The sequence below is a fragment of the Trichosurus vulpecula genome, chromosome 1 (assembly GCF_011100635.1).
Source record: "Trichosurus vulpecula isolate mTriVul1 chromosome 1, mTriVul1.pri, whole genome shotgun sequence".
Lineage (NCBI taxonomy): Eukaryota > Metazoa > Chordata > Mammalia > Diprotodontia > Phalangeridae > Trichosurus > Trichosurus vulpecula.
In genome coordinates, this window is record NC_050573.1 from 154,380,334 (window position 1) to 154,398,669 (window position 18,336).

The window sequence follows — 18,336 nt, forward strand, 5'->3', positions numbered from 1 at the left end:
CTTTAAGGCAAAAGCACACCCCACATAAGTAACAAAGCTTTCTTCTTGGCCTAGCATTGGTAACAAAACAGAGACAGCCTTCTGTGCCTAGAAGGAAAATTATGAGGCTATAAACAGCATGTTCTGACCCTCTTTGACACTAAATATAATACATGTTCAGTGAAACCGAAAAGGAAGAAAAAAAGTGACACATTCACTAAATGCAGCAAACAATATTCTGGGCAGGCATGAAACAAAGAAAGAAAAAGAATCATTTTAAATACAGCTGAACAAAGTTACTCTGACAGCATGTAAGTTAAGTATGATGTAAAAATCTTACTTACTTTGAAAAAAATTAGCCAGTAAAGACCTGTTCCCGTAGTGATGATAAAGAAAACATTAGCTAGATCTTCAGCATAGTACATTAAGAACTTCATAACTGTCTGTAATTATTAAAAAAAATACAGCTATTAAGAGAATTAAATATTAATTTAACTTATTTTTTATTTTTAGTTTACAACACTCAGTTCCAATTAAATGATATTTAAGGAAACTTGTACTAATAGGTTTTGATCTAGTCATACCATCATTTTGAAAAACAAAACATTCTGTATGTTTTCAGTATGTTTATCCTCGTGCTCATCTGCTTTACATACATCCCTTAATTCAATTCAATATTTACTAAATACCTATGTGCAAGGCACAAAAGACACAAAGACAAAAACAAAACAGTCCCTATCCTCAAGGAGCTTATATCCTACTTGGAGTTGGGCAGAAAAGAACAATGTGGATGTGGGCAGATGAATATATAGTTAAGTACAAGAAGGTAAATTCTAAGTAGCTCTGTCAAGGGGAGCCCTAACAATGGGAAGGCAGGGAAGGCCTCTTATAGAAGGTGGCACTGAGTCAAGAATTCCAAGAGACAAAGTAAGAGGGGGAAAGATGGCAGTTGTAGGGGACAGTTTGTACAAAAACAGACTAGAAGCAAGAGGCAGGATATCTGGGCAACATGACATGGCCAATTTGGCTGGAACACACAGAACATGAAGGGGAGTAGCTGGAAAGAAATCTGGAAATGTAGAAATGAGCCAAATTGCGGGGGGGTGGGGGAGAGAGAGAGAGAGAGAGCGAGCACAGGCGAGCGCCAGGCCCTGTGCTAAATGCTCATCACAGTCCTGGGAGGGTGGGTATTATTGTTATCCCCATTTTACAGATGAGGAAATGGAGACAAACAGAGGTTAAGTGACTTGCCCACAGTCACGCAGCTAGTAAGTGTCTGAGGTTAGATCTGAACTCAGATTCCAGAGCAGAATCTATCTTCTGTAGAACCTAACTGCTCCAGCAGCTAGAAGAGAGAAGAGAGAGGGCAGGGAAGAGAGGAGAAAGGAAAATGGAGAGGGAGAACGAGAAGAGAAGTTTATATTTCTTAGTAGAACACTTGTTTTGGCCATATCACTACTGGGACTCTCCTCTCCCAGCAGGTGCAGAACATTCCCTATTTCCCTTCTCTCCCTACTGCTTCCACGTAGGCTCCACTCCTCTTCCATGATCCCTCCTCCCCAAACCCTGTAAGAGGCCACTGGAGCTACTACTAGCAGCCTGGAGACAGGGGAGTCCCTACTTCTTGGCAAATGGAGTAGTGAGTGGGGGAAAATATGCAGAGTAACCTCTTCTAGCTGCCAGGGCTGCAACTGCAAATGATGTGTTTCTAGTACCCTAAGGTGAAACTCTGAACACATTTTTCCCTATAGAAAGTGATAGTGGTAGTTCTAAGTTCTAAGAGAACTATATTTATTTCAGTTATCAAGGAACATGCATTTACTAGCACAGGTATTCCCTCTGCTGACAATGTCCACAACTTGCTAGATGGTCGTCAACATAAATAGATGGCCAAAACATTCATCCCCTGTGGTGAGCCTGGTCTTGTGAGGCTTCTCCAACATTAACAAGCTGGTCCTCGGAAGGCAGTCATATAATTTATCACTGGGCTCATAGTCAAGGCCTTTCCAGGATGTTAGGAAACAAAAGGCTAATCCTCCACCCTTCAACGAGATATTAAAGAAGGATTAGTAGAGGTACCTCTTTGCTTAAATGGGCTTTTGGAGGATGAGGGGTTATAGTTCTAGAATCATATCACCCCTTACCACATTGCTTCTATGGAAAAATGGATTCCAAGTTCAAAACAACCAACTTGAAAAAAAATGTTTAACACTTCATTCCTTAGCTGAAGACTTGCTGAGTTTTTCATAACCTACTAGGTTTGTTTATTTATTATATCCTTTCTTTCTATCCTACAACTAGCTTTGCTAATATAGGCTCATTAATGTAAAATAAAACACCTGGTCTCGTTTTTATTCTCTACTTTCACCATAATGGAAGCTAGTTAAGGTCCTGACCGAGGTAATCCTAATAAATAAAAGAACAAAATAATTATACTATCAGTAAATACTTAAGGTGTAAACTAACATTTCAATTCAAATCCATTAGAAGAGAAACAAAATGCAAGTTAGTGTGAAAATCTTGCTTTTCATTTTCCACTAAGTATGCCAAGTCTCAAGTCACTCATGCTCTCCTTTACATATCCCTTTTTTAAAAATTCAAGTGCATACTACTTGTGCTATACTGTACTTTGACCTGGGGGAGATTCAAAAATAAGCCAACAAAGTCCCTGACCTCAAAGGATTTGTAACCTATGAAGTCATATCTTCACCTTCTTCCAGCTGCCTGGGAGAAAATGATTGTAAAAAAGGTTTACATTTAGAAGAACATAACATTTCTAAAACGACAAAGTTTCATACCTGCAAGTCAACCATAGGACTTCCTATGCGTCTCTTCCATCCTGCAGTCTTTAAAAGAGACCATAAAACTGCCAGCCCCCCCAGCACACCCAATGCAATCTAAAAAACAAAAGTTATTGTTTTTAGAACTTAGATAATCTCTTTCATAACATCCTCCAAAAAACTCCCCAGAATTATGATAAAATAATATTAACTCACATTAGTTTGGGTATGTGCTTCTTCTTGGTTCATTTCATATCTGACTGAGAAAGAAACCTGATATTTAAAAAAAACCCACAAAATTAATTTAACTCATATGTAAAACATTAATTTTTTATCTTAATGATATCATCCAACGTTAGAAAAATATACTCTGTATGAATATATATTTATAAATATAAACTTACAACCACAATGCTAATATAGCTGATATGTTGATATAGGCAGCTTATAGTACAGTGGATTAAGTTCTGGGCCTGGAGTAAGGAAGATCTGAATTGAAACATGCTCTAGCTGTGTGACCTTGGACAAGACACTTAACCTTTGCCTCAGTTTCCTCATTTATGAAATAGGGATGATAATAATAGCACCTCCTTCCCATGGCTGTTTTGAGCATAAAATGAGTTAATACTTGTAAAAGCCTTAGTACAGTGCCTGGCACATACACAGTAGATGCTATATAAATGCTAGTTGTTGTTAATGTTATTATATTGTTCATTAGTAGATTGTTCTCTAAGTGTATTATTCATAATAAATCCTTAAATGCTCCTTTGAACATTTAATAAAGAAAATTATTATCACTAGCAATAATGCCTGGTCCACTCAAAATGTCACAGTATTACATTTCCACTTTTGAAATCCTACCAATTCTTGGAAACCTGCCATAAATGCCATCTTCTTGTAGGATTCTTGCATTTAAGCCTGGAAGGGCCACAGCAGATCATTCAGCACAGCCCAGTCATTTTACTTATGAGGAAACTGAGGTAAAGATTTTCCTTAAACAAGGGTCTGACCATAACACTCCCCAGCTCAGTAAACTCCAGCTGCTCATTCTGAGATCACACACAAACTCCTCTGGTTGACAATGAAAGTCCCTCATAAGCTGGCTCCAACCTACATTTACAGCCTTCCTACACACCACTCCCTTCTTTGTCTGGCCAAATTAGCCTTTTTAATGCTTCTCAAGTAAGACCCATTTCCCGTGTGCTTTGTGCACAAGCCTGTCCCTCATTCCTGGAACATATTTCCTTCTCACCTCTATCTCTTAGAAGCCTTAGTATCCATCAAGCTTAGTTTAACTGTTTTTTACAGTAACCCTTTCCTTGTCCCTCCAGCTGCTCCTGCCTCCCTAAGGCAATAAAACTTCCCAAAGGATATTTTAAATAGCCTTTTATATTGCTTCCTCCAATAGAATTTGGTAAGCGCCTCAAGGCCAGGGATTGCTTGTTCCTGTCTTTGTATCTCCATCACCTAGAAAGTACTTGGAAAACAGTAGGTGTTTAATAAATACAGGCTGATAGACTGACTAGGCAAGGTCACATATTAAAAGTAGCAGTCAGGATCTGAACTCTATTTTCCCTGGTCATTCACATTCCTCCAAATGGAAATTAGTTCTCTCTTCAGAACTTTCTCAGATAACCGTACGTACCTCTCAAGCATCTATCATGATCTATCTTATCTATACCAGCTTGAATTTACGTCCTGTCCCTCTTACTAGTTTGTTCGCTTGAAACATCTTTCTTGAATTGATGGCTGATACTCACTGTGTCACTGGGTGACAGAATCAGAAATCAGCATGACATCAAAAAGTTTGGAGCAGGTCTGAGCACGGGTCATGAAGACTAAAGTCGACTGAAATTTAACAAGCATAAAAACTGCCTCTGTTTTTTCAAAAAGATTCCACGAGTACCCGCTGCGGGGAACACGGCTCGGGAATGACAGCAGTAACGATGGTTCATGTGGGAAAATGCAGCGTGGGCTTTTTTTTTTCCTGGGATTAGCCACAAGCTCAATATGAACCCTTAATACAACATTCTTTCTAAAAGCTACTGAAACCGTAACAGAAGCAGGCTGTCTGGAGGAAGAGAGAAGATAGCGCCACCGTACTCCAGACCAGACAGTCAGGGGTGGCACTGCGTCTACTTCTGCGCAACACACACTAACAACAGCGAAAACCAGCGTGTCCAGAGGAGGGTGAAGAAGGACAAGCAGGAAAGCGAGAGTTTGTAGGACGATCGCATGGTTGTCTAGTCACTTTCAGTCGCGTACAACTCTCTGTGGCGCCATTTGGGGTTATCTCGGCAAAGAAACTGAAGCGGTTTGACAATTTCCCTCTCCAGCTCGTTTTACAGACGAGGAACTGAGGTCAGCAAGGCTAAGTGACTTGTCCAGAGTCACACAGCTTAGTAAGTGTCTGACGCCAAATCTGAACTCAGGTCCTCCTGACTCCAGGGCCAGCACGCTATCCACTGCGCCACCTAGCTGCCCTAGGGCCATCACAGGAAAGCAGACATAGATGTATCCTGAATACTTCACAAGGCCCAACTAAATCAAAGAATGGGTAGAAGTTATAGGGAGAAAGATTTTGGTTTAATGAAAAAGAGAAATGTACTACAAATTAGAGGGATCTGAAGATGTAACACATTGTCTCAAAAAGTGACAAGCTCCCCATGACTACATGTGTTTAAGCAGAGGTTAGATGACATCAACCATGAAGAATGGAACAGAAGATGGAGTTGGAGAACACAGAGCTGGAAGGAACCTCAGACGTCATCTAACCCAAGCCACGTTTGAAGAGGAAGTGCCTCCCACAGTAGTCCCCAAAAGTCATCTAGATTCCTTCCACCTGAAGCCCTTGAGCACGGGGAAGCCCGCTGCCTCCTTTAGATGGCGCTGACTCTTAGGGAGGGTTTGCTTTTTGACCCAAAATCTGCACCTGCAACTTCAAACAAACATTGCTAGTGCTGCTGATGACAATGGTCCCTTCTAATCCTGCATCTTTTATAATGCAACCTCTAGCACCTTTGAATCTCCTAAAATTAAGAGACTTGGAAACATAGGACAGAGAGCCCACAGAGAGTCATTTTAGAAATTATTTCATCCAACTGGCTCATTTTATAGATGAAGAAGCAGAAATTCAGAGACTCAACTGCATCCTCTCCCTACACTTCAAGTCACCAGAAAAAGGCTTTTAAGCCAAAATAACTAATTAGTTCTGTGCTCAACTTTCCCAATGAGAATGTGATCTTAAATGGGAAAGGAAAGAGAGTAGGTAACAGGAGAAAAAAGAAGGCAGAGAAAGGAAGATGGGGGAAAAGAAGTATACCACACCTCGGATTACTTGTGTGTTAGCCTGAAAGACTATTCCATTTATTCCTGGTCTAGAGCTGGAGAAGCAGGACCTAGATGACCGGTGGACCAACATAAAGAGGTTATAAAGAACTGAGAAGAGGGCCAAAACAGGGAACAACATTACTTCCCACAAGTAGTACAGATAATATAGCTTACTTCTATTTGTATCTATTTGAAGCTTGAAAAAGATTTGATGAGTTTTCTGCCATGATAATAACAGCCAGCACGTATGCAGCACTTTTAAGGTTTATATTACCACATCTCCTCGCAACAACCCTTGGAGGTAGGTGCGATTATTACTCCCATTCCACAGATGTGGGAATTGAGGCTGAGAAGTTAAGTGGCTTGCCCAGGGTCACATAGTTAGGTTCTGAGGCTGGATTTGAACTCAGGTCTTTCTGATTCCAGATCCACTATCCATCTGCTGCGACACCTAGAAACACATTTGTTAGCAGAGCTGAAGTTAAGAACTCACCATCACAGACTGGCTCTCTGGATCCTGGATCTCAACATCCTGGTAGGCAACGGTAATTAGAGGGGGATAAATGTTTCCACTATTGGTGTTGGGTATAAGAGAAATACTGTTTAAAAGAAAAGAAATTCTAATTGGTAAATACATAGGAGAACAAAACACAAAATAAAACTCAAACCTTCCCGACTCTAGGTTCAATGCTCTATCTATTGCACCACCTAGCTGCCTGGTAAAAATTTTACTAAGACTATTTCAAAAAATTTTAGAGTTGGGGGACTTTAAAAGTGTAACGCAATCACCCATCCAATACAGAAGTCTCTCCAGTATCATTCTTGACTGATGATTACCCTCCAATGACAGGGAGCTCACTACCCAAAGAGACACCTTGTCCTAGCTGACAGACTACTCTACTTAGAAAGTACTGTACTTTCTTCTGTTACGTTAAAACCCACCAATGCTAGTTCTGCGATCTAGAGCAACAAAGAACAAGTCTTCTTTATCTTTTATGCGACAGACCCTCAAGCCTTTGAAGATAGGTATTGTGTTTTTCCTTACACAGGCTAAATATCTTCAATTTCTTCAACCTACTTTTATATAGCTAAGCCCTGTGATTAGTATACAATGATAACTTATGACATGAATTTCAGATCCTATACAATCAGTGTGTGTGTATGTGTGTGTGTGTGTGTGTGTGTGTGTGTGTGTGCGTGTGTTGTCAATGACCCTCCTAAAATGTGGCACCCAGAATTCAACATAGTACTCTGGATGTAGTTAGACTATGGAAGAGTACACTGTTACGATGATTTCCCATAAACCAGATACTATTTTTAATGCAATAAAATAACAACAACAACAACAGCTTACATTTATATAATGCCCCAAGGTTTGCAAAGTGCTCTTGTATGCTAATCTCATTTGATGTATTTTAACATAGCATTAGCTTTCTGAAGGAACTGTTTCATTCTTTTGCTTTATTTTAAGCATATGGTCAACTAAGATTTTGAATCCTTTTTTTTATATATTTCCCCATCGAATACTGAGGTAACTTATTTTCCAAACCTAAATCTAGACCTTATCTTTATTCTAATTAAATTTCATTTTGCTGGTTTCAGCTTAGCATTCTAGCTTAGCCAGATGACTTTTAATTTTGATCCTTTAATTTGACCTATTCTATTTCTCCTTCCTAGCTTTGAAGCACCTGGAGATTTTGAATTCATGACTTCTCTCTTTATCCAAGTCATTGATAAATGACTAGCATTTCATCTGTTTCCGTGGATCAATTAAACAGCATACTTTAGGTATAGTTGTTCTAACTACCTAAAAAATCTATCACCATCGAGTCCATATTTCATCATCTTATTTATAAAGAAACAGTGGAGCAAACTATATATATCAGCAATAAAGTTAAAACTACCATACACTATATTTATGACTTTTCCTTGATTTGCCAGTCTAACAATTTTTATCAAAAACAGGACGTGAGGTTAGATATGCAGGACTTCATTTGGTCCTAGAGACTCATTTGAAGTGAGATGCTCTCTTCTTAACTCTTTACCTTGCCTAGACTTCAATTTCTCTTATATACCTACTCTACATTTTCCAATTTGAAGAGTATTTTCCTTGCTAGAGAAGATGGAATTTAATATTAAATAGTTCTACCTTCTTTCTGTCATTAGTTGACATTACACCATCATCCCCAAACAGCGGGTAGCTCCCTTCCTTGATCTTTTTGTTTCAAGATTTTTTTAAAGCCCCTTTGTTATCTTTAGATTGGGGTGGGGGGTGTTTTGTTGTTGTTATTGTTTGTAAACTTCTCATCCTAAACTTTTTCCTTCTTGATAGGATTGTATTACTCTTCTATATTTACTCAAGTGCACCTCTTTCCATCTTTTTTATGTCATTTTAAAATGAGTTCATTGCAATCACTCTTTTTTCACAGATCTCTCTCCCCCTTTTCTCTTAAGTATTATTTGTGATTGTATAGTTGGAATTTCATCTTACGTTCTTGATCGTCACAACTTTCAAGAGTTTCCAGGATTGCTATTCTTTCTCTTAATTTTTTACCAATCTGCTGTTCAAGAGTCTAGGCTATGGGGCTAATTATCCCCAATGTTCCCTTTCCACTAACATGAACCTCAAGATGATATGGTCACTTTTCCCAAAAGTTCCTACCACTTTCACATTACTAACTGCTTCTTTCTTACTGGTTAGATTAAGTGAAGAATAACAATTTCCACTGTCATTTTCTACCTGATGAGGGACAAAACAGGCAGTAAAGAAAGTCAATATTTTATCATTTGTCATAAATCAATTTTTAAAGAATCAGATTTTTAGCAATTAGCCTTTCCAGTTTGGTCAGATGTATTTGTAAAGCACTGTCTACAGTCCCCACCTTTTGGGACAGTCTAAATATACTCCTATAATAATATAATCCATTCAGTTATACAATTAATATTTATTAGGCACCTATTACATTCAGTGTATGTCAATAGGTGCTATGGGACACAAGGACAGGGATCGGATCTGTGATTTCCAAGTGAGGAATCTCCCTCTACTAATACAGGTGGCACCTTCTCTGCAACTGATAGTCTTAGAGAGTTGCCTAGAGCAAGTGAGAAAGGCTAAGAGACTCGCCAATATGTATTAGAGACAAGACTTAAACCCAGGTCTTGCTGGCTCTGATACTGGCTCTTTATATCCCACTCCCACGGGAGATACAAATATGGTTTGTAGCACGGTTCTAGCACTCATAACTCAGTTGTTGAGGTCTGTGGATCCTATAATTATCTATTCCTTGTGTATAACTACTCTCCTTATTCTATCAGACCTGTTTCTTTTGAATAAATTATACCCCTTCATAGCCCTGCCTCAATAATTAATCCCATTCTACCAAGTCTGACTGGTACCCAAGAGATCATCAAACCTACTTGTGTTAGAATTTCACTTTCAGTTTGTAACTGTTACTCTGTATTGAGCTAGATGTACACCTGAGGCCATAAACCTTATTACCCATCAACTTCAATTATTTTCCCCTGAGACTGCTTGGTACTGCTTCTTGTGCTACATACAATAAAACCAAGACCAAGTATAGTATTAGACATTTATTCACCTCATTGTTAATTTGCTGGCAATTCGAATTACTCTTGGCCGACTCCCTAAGTCACTCTCCCGTCCACTTAATGTGTCTACCAAGAACAGGCGGCGAGTCAGAAGCCACTTGGCAGAGCTGCTGTCTTTGTTGTCCAAAAACAAGAGAATGGAGAAAAAAAGAACAAAGATACTTTAGTTTTATACTCTGGTGGTCCTGTGATTTCACTGGTCTAAGGGCTCGCCTGTTGGTCTCCCAGCTAAAGAGATACCAGTACCACTCAAGGAATATCTCCAGCCCATCCCTAGAGAAGCTGGTAAGAAGGCAGACTAGCCACACCTACAATGTATCTTTCCATTGTTCTTTGGGTAACCTGTCACTTTGTTTCTTTCCAAACTGTGGGATTCCATGATCTAGATCCAAACACCATGACAGTGAGGCGTTTAAGATCACTGAAAACACTGCAAAGTTTACAAAAGGCACTGAGGAGAGAAGGAGAGAAAGGGAAGAAGCATTTATGAAGTGCCTACTACATGCCAGGCCCAGTGCTAACAAAGCACTTCACAAACACAACGAAAATAGTCCTGAATGTGGAGCCTGTACTTCCATCCTGATTTTACGAAGATTTTGTTACCTTGGGCAAGTCATTTTCCCTTGGCCTCAGTTTCCTCACTATAAAATGAAGGTGTTTGATTAGATGGTCTCCCAAGCACAGTACAACAGATAGAGGACTCAGGAAGGATTCAAGTTCTGCCACTGGCACATCCTGGCTATGTAACTCTGGGTAAGTAAGTCATTTACCCTCTCAAGTTTCCAGGCCAGGGGTGGCTACTATCTATATCTAAAGAACTTGGTGGCAAGTCACATATTAATATTATTTATGGTCTACTGTAGTTTTTATTTTGTTAAATATTTGTTAAATACACTTTAATCTGTTTCTGGCCCAGGGCCAGCGTTTGATGCCCCTGCTCTAGGCAGGGCTCTATAATAAATTGCACAGAAGGTGTCGATCTCTATTGGTAGAGGGAGTTTCTGCACTGAGACTTCCCCATACTAATAAAATTACAGGTCTAGTCCCCCTTCCATCCAAAATAAATCCAAGCCATGAATACTTACACTGTGGTCTGGCCATTAACCAGTTCTGAATCCATATTACTACTATATCTGCCAACACCTACCTTGTCCAGGAGAATAGTTCAAGACTCCTCACCAAATGTTTTGCTAAAATGAATTAATCATCACACATTCAAGAGCACCTGCTCCCCTGCTTCAGCAGTCTGGACTCCCTGCTAGTGAGGATGAAGTGGGTTGCTCTGGAGTCCTCTTCAAGCAGATAATGTCACATTGTGCATGGGACGCTCTGGGCGGCTTGGGGCCTGTGCCCTCTAGAGGGCAGGTCCTCAAGCCTAACACTGACACTGTCAGCATGAGCATAACCCTCAAGCAAAGCTACTTCTCTACATGTGTTGGTATCATTTTAACATATATATAAGAAAAAAACTTGTTTGAAAAGAATATTAAAGACTACATCTTGGTGCAGTGAGTCATTTTTGTTGTGTTCAGTTGTTTTTCAATTGTGTCTGACTCTTCATGACCCCATTTGGGGTTTTCTTGGCACAGATCCTTTGCCATTTCCTTCTCTGGCTCATTTTATAGATGAGGCACTAAGAGGCAAATAGGGTGAAGTGACTTGCCCAGGGACACACAGTTATTAAGTGTCTGGGGCAGGATTTGAACTCATGAAGGTCAGTCTTCCTAACTCCACGCCTGGCACTCTATCCAATGCACTACCTAGCTGCCCTCAAACACATTTTAAAAATCAACAAACAAAAGCTATAGTGGGTTCTTATATATATATATATATATATATATATATATATATATATATATATATATATATATATATATATATAAAGTTACATATAGACCTATTCCTCTCAGTTAGGTATATGATTATAGAAAATGATCATGAAAGCTGCTCATTTCCTACTCAGAATTCCCTTAAAAGGATACTCTCAAAGAATACAGAGATTATTCCCATAAAAATTTCACACCTATGAGAAAGAAGACATATGGGTTAACAATGGCTGATGTCACTGTGGTTGCTTATTTAGGGTAGAAGGCTCACAGAAGCACAACAGAAGGTATCTTAGAAGGTCATCTAGTAGCACCCTCTCCTTTTCCAGAAAAGAAAACAGAGGCCCAAAGAAATTAACTGACTTGCCCAAGGTCACCTAGGTATCATGAAGAGTAGGGCTGGTACCCAAACACTTATCCCTTGACTCCAAAATACAGCACTCACTCCACTCTGTCGCACTGACATTGCATTAAAAAGTGAAAAAGGGCAAGGACAACAAAACATGTTAGAAAATTAGTATAGGAAGAAGGATTAGAGAGGCCCAAGATTTGTAGAATACACAAAAGTATTGCCCCCTGATATAATGATTAGCTGCTTTGAGAAAAAGCATTGGTAAGCACTCAACATGGCAAGCACCAAATGACATTACAAAAAAATCATTACTGATATGAGAATAATTCTTGAATCAGCTATGTACGTTCAGATCACAGTAGAAGATTAAGATTGATCCTGTATCATTTTCTTATTGATCCTATTTACAAGTAATCTATTTTGTCCAGCTTAAGTTGTGGTTTTTTGTCTCCGAACTTAGTTCAGAGTTCAGCTGGCTTTAGTAATCCACCTCTCCCAATAATCACTAATCTATTCTTGCCTCAAGGAATTTTGCTAACCTTGGGCAATGTGTGGGACTCATATCTTTACTCCACCAAGCTACCCTTCACAGATGACAGTTTCCTCTTCAAAGTCTGGGCCACTACCTTGCACTTGGACTCAAAAAATGAGCACTGCTTAATCTCATGAGAGAAGTGGGTGGGGGGGGTCATTGCTAGCCCCCATTACCAAACTTCAAACCAATCATGTTGTTCCCTGCACCTCACCTCTGTAACCAATCATGTTTCCCTGAATCCCATGATGTCATCTACTCTGTTCTTTTCTTCGTACTGCACTCTCCAAAACTTATAAAAGGGGAATTGTCCTTTTGCTCAGGGTCTTTAATTAATTAAAGAAGGCAAGCTACTGACCCACTTATTGACAGGTAGAATGCCCCTGCTAATGTTATTTTGCTCAGAGATCTGCCTTAGTTACTCTTTTGTTAAAATCTCAAATGTGACAACTGACTATAAGAGCTATAAGAGGAAAGATAAAAAGTAACAAAGTAGAAGAATAAAAATAAGAAAAAATGTGATATGAACTTAAAACTACAACCTGACCTATTTAAATAGGGACACTGACATTAATTATAATAGCTCAAAAGGAAAGTAAACCAATGTAAATCAACTGCCATAATAAAGAGACCAAAACAACTAAAAAGGATAAAGATACCAGAGACAGTGAGCTTCGAATCAGGCACAAAAGGAGGTTTATACTAGAGGTGACAAAATTTGAGGGTGTGATGAATTGATTCTCAAGGTATCTAAAGGAAGTAAAAACGCCAAAGTTATGGAAAAACTTTGACTTCATCACAAAAAAGAGAGACCATCACACTAACACATATAACTGCTTTCTATCTATATAAAATTTTAATAAAAATAATCTACATGAATATCAAGATCATGTGAGGGTACTAAAAGGAAATAGACGGACCTTTGCAGGTTCACAGTTCACAGATTTTGTGTTGGAAGAGACCTCAGTTGGTTATCTGGTCCAACTCCTAGAGATGATGAAACTGACACCCAGGTAGATTAAGAGAGTTTCACAAGGCCATAGAGATGGTAAGTATCAGAACTGCAATTTGAATCCAGACTCTTTAACTATTACATAATTGCTTTTTAAATGCAGAGACTACAAGATTCTATGGTACTCATTATCTGTTGACTATAAAAAGCATCTGTTCCAGTAGAGCAAAACACTGCCTTAAAGGCTCTTCTCCAATAAAGTATGAAGCATACATATGTCCAAATTATACAGGATTCCTTGAATTGTATGACAGAGCTAACATTTTTCAAGAACACTCTGCTTCTCCCAATTGCATCCTACATAAGTCTCCCTAGATGAGATCCACAATCACCCAAAATAGTTTGTCCTAACTATCCACACAGGAAAAATCAAGTGGATGAAGGGTGCCTATTGTCTAGAGTATGATATGCAATTGAATGGCCAAACTATAGCATCCATTCATCTAATACACATAAATAAACACACACACACACACACACACACACACACACACACACACACACAATGACTCCACTCTATCATTTATTTTCAATCTCTCCCTCTTTACTGGCTCATTTCTCACTGCCTACAAATATAGCCACATCTTCCCCATCCTCAAAGAACTCTCACTTGACCCTTCTATCCCTGCTACCTATTGTCCTATATGCCTTCTGCCCTTTGTGGTTAAACTCCTTGAAAAGGCCACCTACAATAGGTGCCTCCATTTGCTCTCTTCTCACATTCTTCTTAATACCTTATAATCCAGCTTCCAACCTCACCATTCCACCGAAGCTGCTCTCTCCCAAGTTACGAATGACTTCTTAATTGCTTAATCTTTTTCTCAATGCTCATTCTCCTCAATCTCCCTGCAGCCTGTGACACTGCTGATCGTCTTCTTTTCCTTGATAGTCTCTTCCTTGTAGGTTTCCCGGACACCACTCTCTTCCTGGTTCTCCTCTTCCGGTTCCCTTCTCCTGGATCTGACCATTCCTTCTCAGTCTTCTTTGCTGAATCCTTATTCAGATCATGTCCTCTAACCAGAAATGTCTTATATGGCTCTCTCCTAGGCCCTCTTCTCTTCTCCCTCTATACTACTTCACTTGAGGATCTCATCAGCTCCCAGGGATTTAATTACCAGCTTTAAGTTGATGATTCTCAAATTTACCTTTCCTATGCCAACCTCTCTGCTGATTTCCAGTCTTGTATCTCCAACTGTCTTTCAGACATCTGGAACTGAAAGTCCAGTAGACATCTTAAATTTATTCAAAGCAAAACTCATTATCTTTCCTCCTAAATTTTCCCCAACTCCCACACCTTCCTTATTACTACAGAGGGTAGCACCAATCCCTCAGGCTGACAACTTCCTCATACCTCACTAACTCTCACCTACTCCCTACCCCTTTCCCAAATTTTGCCAAGGCCTGTCCATTTCACCTATGCAGCAACTCTCTAATATTCCCTCTTCTCTTCTCTGACACTGCCACCACTTTAGTGCAGGCCCTATTCACCTCATCCCTGGACTATTGCAATAGCCTGCCAGTGGGCCTACCTGCCTCAAGTTGAAGATGTTAACAAAAATAAAACTGTTTTAATTATTTAATATTATTTAATAATAATAAATTTAATAATAAATTTAATTATTTAATATTATTTAATAATAATAAATTTAATAATTTAATAATTATTTAATAATATGACTCTCTAATCCATTTTCCATTTAGCTATTAAAGTGATAAAACATAGGCCCAACCATGACAGTCCCTAACTCAACAAACTCCAGTGGTTCCCTACTGCCTCCAGGAGAAAATACAAAACATTCTGTTTAGCACTCAAAGCCCTTCATAACCTAGTACCTTCCTGCCTTTTCAGTCTTCTCACATCTTATTCTCTGCCATGTACTCTTTGATACAATGACACTGGCCTCCCTGTTGTTCCTCAAACAAGACACTCCATCACTCAGCTCTGGGCAGTTTCTTGGTCTGTCCCCCAGGCCTAGAATGTTCTCTCTGCTCATCTACACCTCCTGGCTTCTTTCAAGTCCCAACTAAAATCCTACCTTCTGCAGGAAATCTTTGCCAGCTCTCTTAATTCTAGTAACTTCCCTCTCTTATGTCCTACTTATCCTGGAGCTAACTTGTTTACACATATTTGCTTATTATCTCTTTCATTAGATTGAAAGCTCCTTGATTGTCTTTTGCCTCTTTTTGTATCCCCAGCATCAGCATAATGTCTAGCACGCAGTAGGAGTGTGATAAATGTTTACTGACTATTCATACACACACACACACACACACACACAAAATCTTAGAAAGACACTACAAATGAACAATGAGATGGACCCCAAGTTGAACAGAAGAGTGGTCAGGACTGGCTTTGGAAAACTACTAAGTTCTTTGAATGATGTCACATAAGTCACTTTTTAATGTTTTTCATACTAATATTCTCACAGTGTTACTATATGACTGTAAGTCACAAAACTCTCCAATCTTCAAAGAATTGGAATGAAAGATCACCCAAAAGGCAATGCAGAAGCCCACAGTGGAACTAAGAAGACTACAACATATTACAAACAAGGAATTACAAAGGAGAAGACGTCAACAAAGAAATAATTTAAAATTAAAATTGTTTTTAATTACTTAATAACAGAATCTTCTGACTCTCTTAATAAAGAAAGGATTCAGGATTATAAGCGTCATAAGCCATTGAATTTGTTTAGTTTTTGATCCCAAACCATACTTTTCCTCCAGCACTGTGCCAATTTGTGATCACTGCTCATTATTTGCATGTGAACTGTGTGACATTCAAAACTTCCACAACTATCCAGGAAGAATTTGGAAAAAAATGCACTAAATAAAATTAATATGCAAAACAAATATATTTTGCTTCATACAAAGGAGGCTAAGGAGAAAATGGTAGTAAGGATACTGGTGGTAATGGTTCCAGTGTGATCCTGGTAATTAAACTGCCTCCATCACACCCAATTATTATTTATATAACTTTAAGTTTTCATCAATTTGGAAAAATAATTCTCCCCAACTAATCTGAATTAGTGAGCTTTTTGCTATAGATTGAACTATTTAAAGGGGGAAAAATGTTCTTCATTTTGAGAAAAAGATCCCACTTGATTTCTATCATTTTCCTCAGGAAGTTTTCAGCAAGGCACTATGTCAAGGACAACAATGGAGAATATAACTTCACATAAAACAATACAACTGAAATTAAAAATAAAATAAGTCATTAGTACATTAAGTTCTTACATTCATTTACTTACCCAAACTGCTAGGTGTCACAGTAGATAGTGTGTTGGGCCTGGAGTTAGGAAGACATGAATTCAAATCCAAACTCAGACGCTTACTAGCTATTTGAGGCTAAGCAAATCACTTAACCTCTGTCTACCTTAGTTTCCCCATCTGTAAAATGGGGATAATAATAGTACCTACCTCCCAGGGTGGCTGTGAGGATAAAATGAGATAATATTTATCTCATTCTTTAGACTGTAAACTCCTTGAGGGCAGGGTTGCCTCTTTTTGCAGTGCTAAGCACAGTGCTTGGCACACAAGTGGATGCTTAATATTTATTCATTAATTGATTGATATTTGTACAGTGCTTTACAAACTTCAAAACACTAATAAATGCTAGCTATTATTATTATTATTATTACCTATTTGAGTCAATTTAAGGAATATAAGTATGAAGGTCTTACCTTGGTTCACAAAGATTTCATTGTGCTGAAGATTTAGGTTTAATATTGGTATAGCCCAAAGATGTTGCTCTTGATTTTCATTAGTATACTCAAGATACACATCATAAAATACTGGACTTGTAAAGTCTGTTAAGATCTTGGATATAGGAATCTCACACTATTAAAAAAAAGCATTAAAATTTAAAATTCCCATTGGCAATCTTCAAAGATCTTTTAAAATACATTTAGGGTAAATTTTCATTAAAATCCTTTGAATAAGTACAGATGTATAATTCCATGCTTTCTCCAAAGACATAAAAATTCATTTTAAATAGGAAAAATAGGCAAACCAACAGGTAGAGAATAAATAATAGGTTTGGTTGTCCTAGTCAAAAAGGTGTAGTTTGCTCAGTAAAAATAATAGCAAATTTAAGGTCACCAGTTATCTTTTAGTCACCAAAGTCTTTAAAGCACTAAATTGTATCCTGATAATTCAAAACATGAATTCATCTTTCAAATAGATTAGCACAATTCACTGGCTAATTACATTACTGTTCCTGATGAAGGGATGTACAAAAATATTCAGTTAGATTTTCAAAAATACTCCCCAATTTAAATTTTCATTTATGATCTAGCCAAGAATGGTGCCAAAAGTTGCAGTTACAGTTTCTAGCTTCAAAGTATGGCAAAGCAGAAGTAGATTTAAAATTGCACGTATTAGTAAATGAACACCAGAGGCATAGAATTTATCTAAAGTAAGAGTATTCTATTAGTGTTATATGTTCTAGTCAATTTAAGTGTGGGTTATAAAGCTTATAAGTGCAACATCAATGGAATCTTATTGATCAGTGGCCCAAAAAATAGCTTTACTAAGCATACCCCTAAATTCCCTCAGAGAGTTTCCAGAAAACTATAAAATGTAGTAATTTAAACTATGATTAGGTATTGGGACTCAAATAGGATAGATTATATACATAATATATATGTATACATACATACATAAACACTCATGTAGAATTTTTTAGAGAAAAAGTGTTATGATAAAAAATATATTATCTTCTTCAAAAATTTCAACATTAGACATAACCATCTTTTTCTTTATATGTGTAAATCTAGGCAAAACAAACATGATAATGAAAATCTATGATTATTTTAAGAACAATACTTATTGCCAAGAAATTAGGAAAAACTTGCAAATCAACTTGCAAATCAGAATGACTTCATAAAATTTAAAAACATGTGATACTCTTCTCA

General features: G+C 38.1%; 1 protein-coding gene across 1 annotated transcript in view; it reads right to left on the reverse strand.

Moving 5' to 3' along the window:
• The window catches only part of TMEM67 (transmembrane protein 67), a 91,675-nt gene that overhangs the window by 38,206 nt on the left and 35,133 nt on the right, over window positions 1-18,336 (reverse strand). The window contains exons 12-18 of the mRNA XM_036741992.1: window positions 17,104-17,260; window positions 9,689-9,812; window positions 6,583-6,688; window positions 2,976-3,032; window positions 2,778-2,876; window positions 324-422; window positions 1-87 (exon numbers count right to left, since the gene is read on the reverse strand). Coding sequence (XP_036597887.1) covers window positions 1-87; window positions 324-422; window positions 2,778-2,876; window positions 2,976-3,032; window positions 6,583-6,688; window positions 9,689-9,812; window positions 17,104-17,260 — 729 coding nt within the window. The remainder of the gene's footprint in view (window positions 88-323; window positions 423-2,777; window positions 2,877-2,975; window positions 3,033-6,582; window positions 6,689-9,688; window positions 9,813-17,103; window positions 17,261-18,336) is intronic.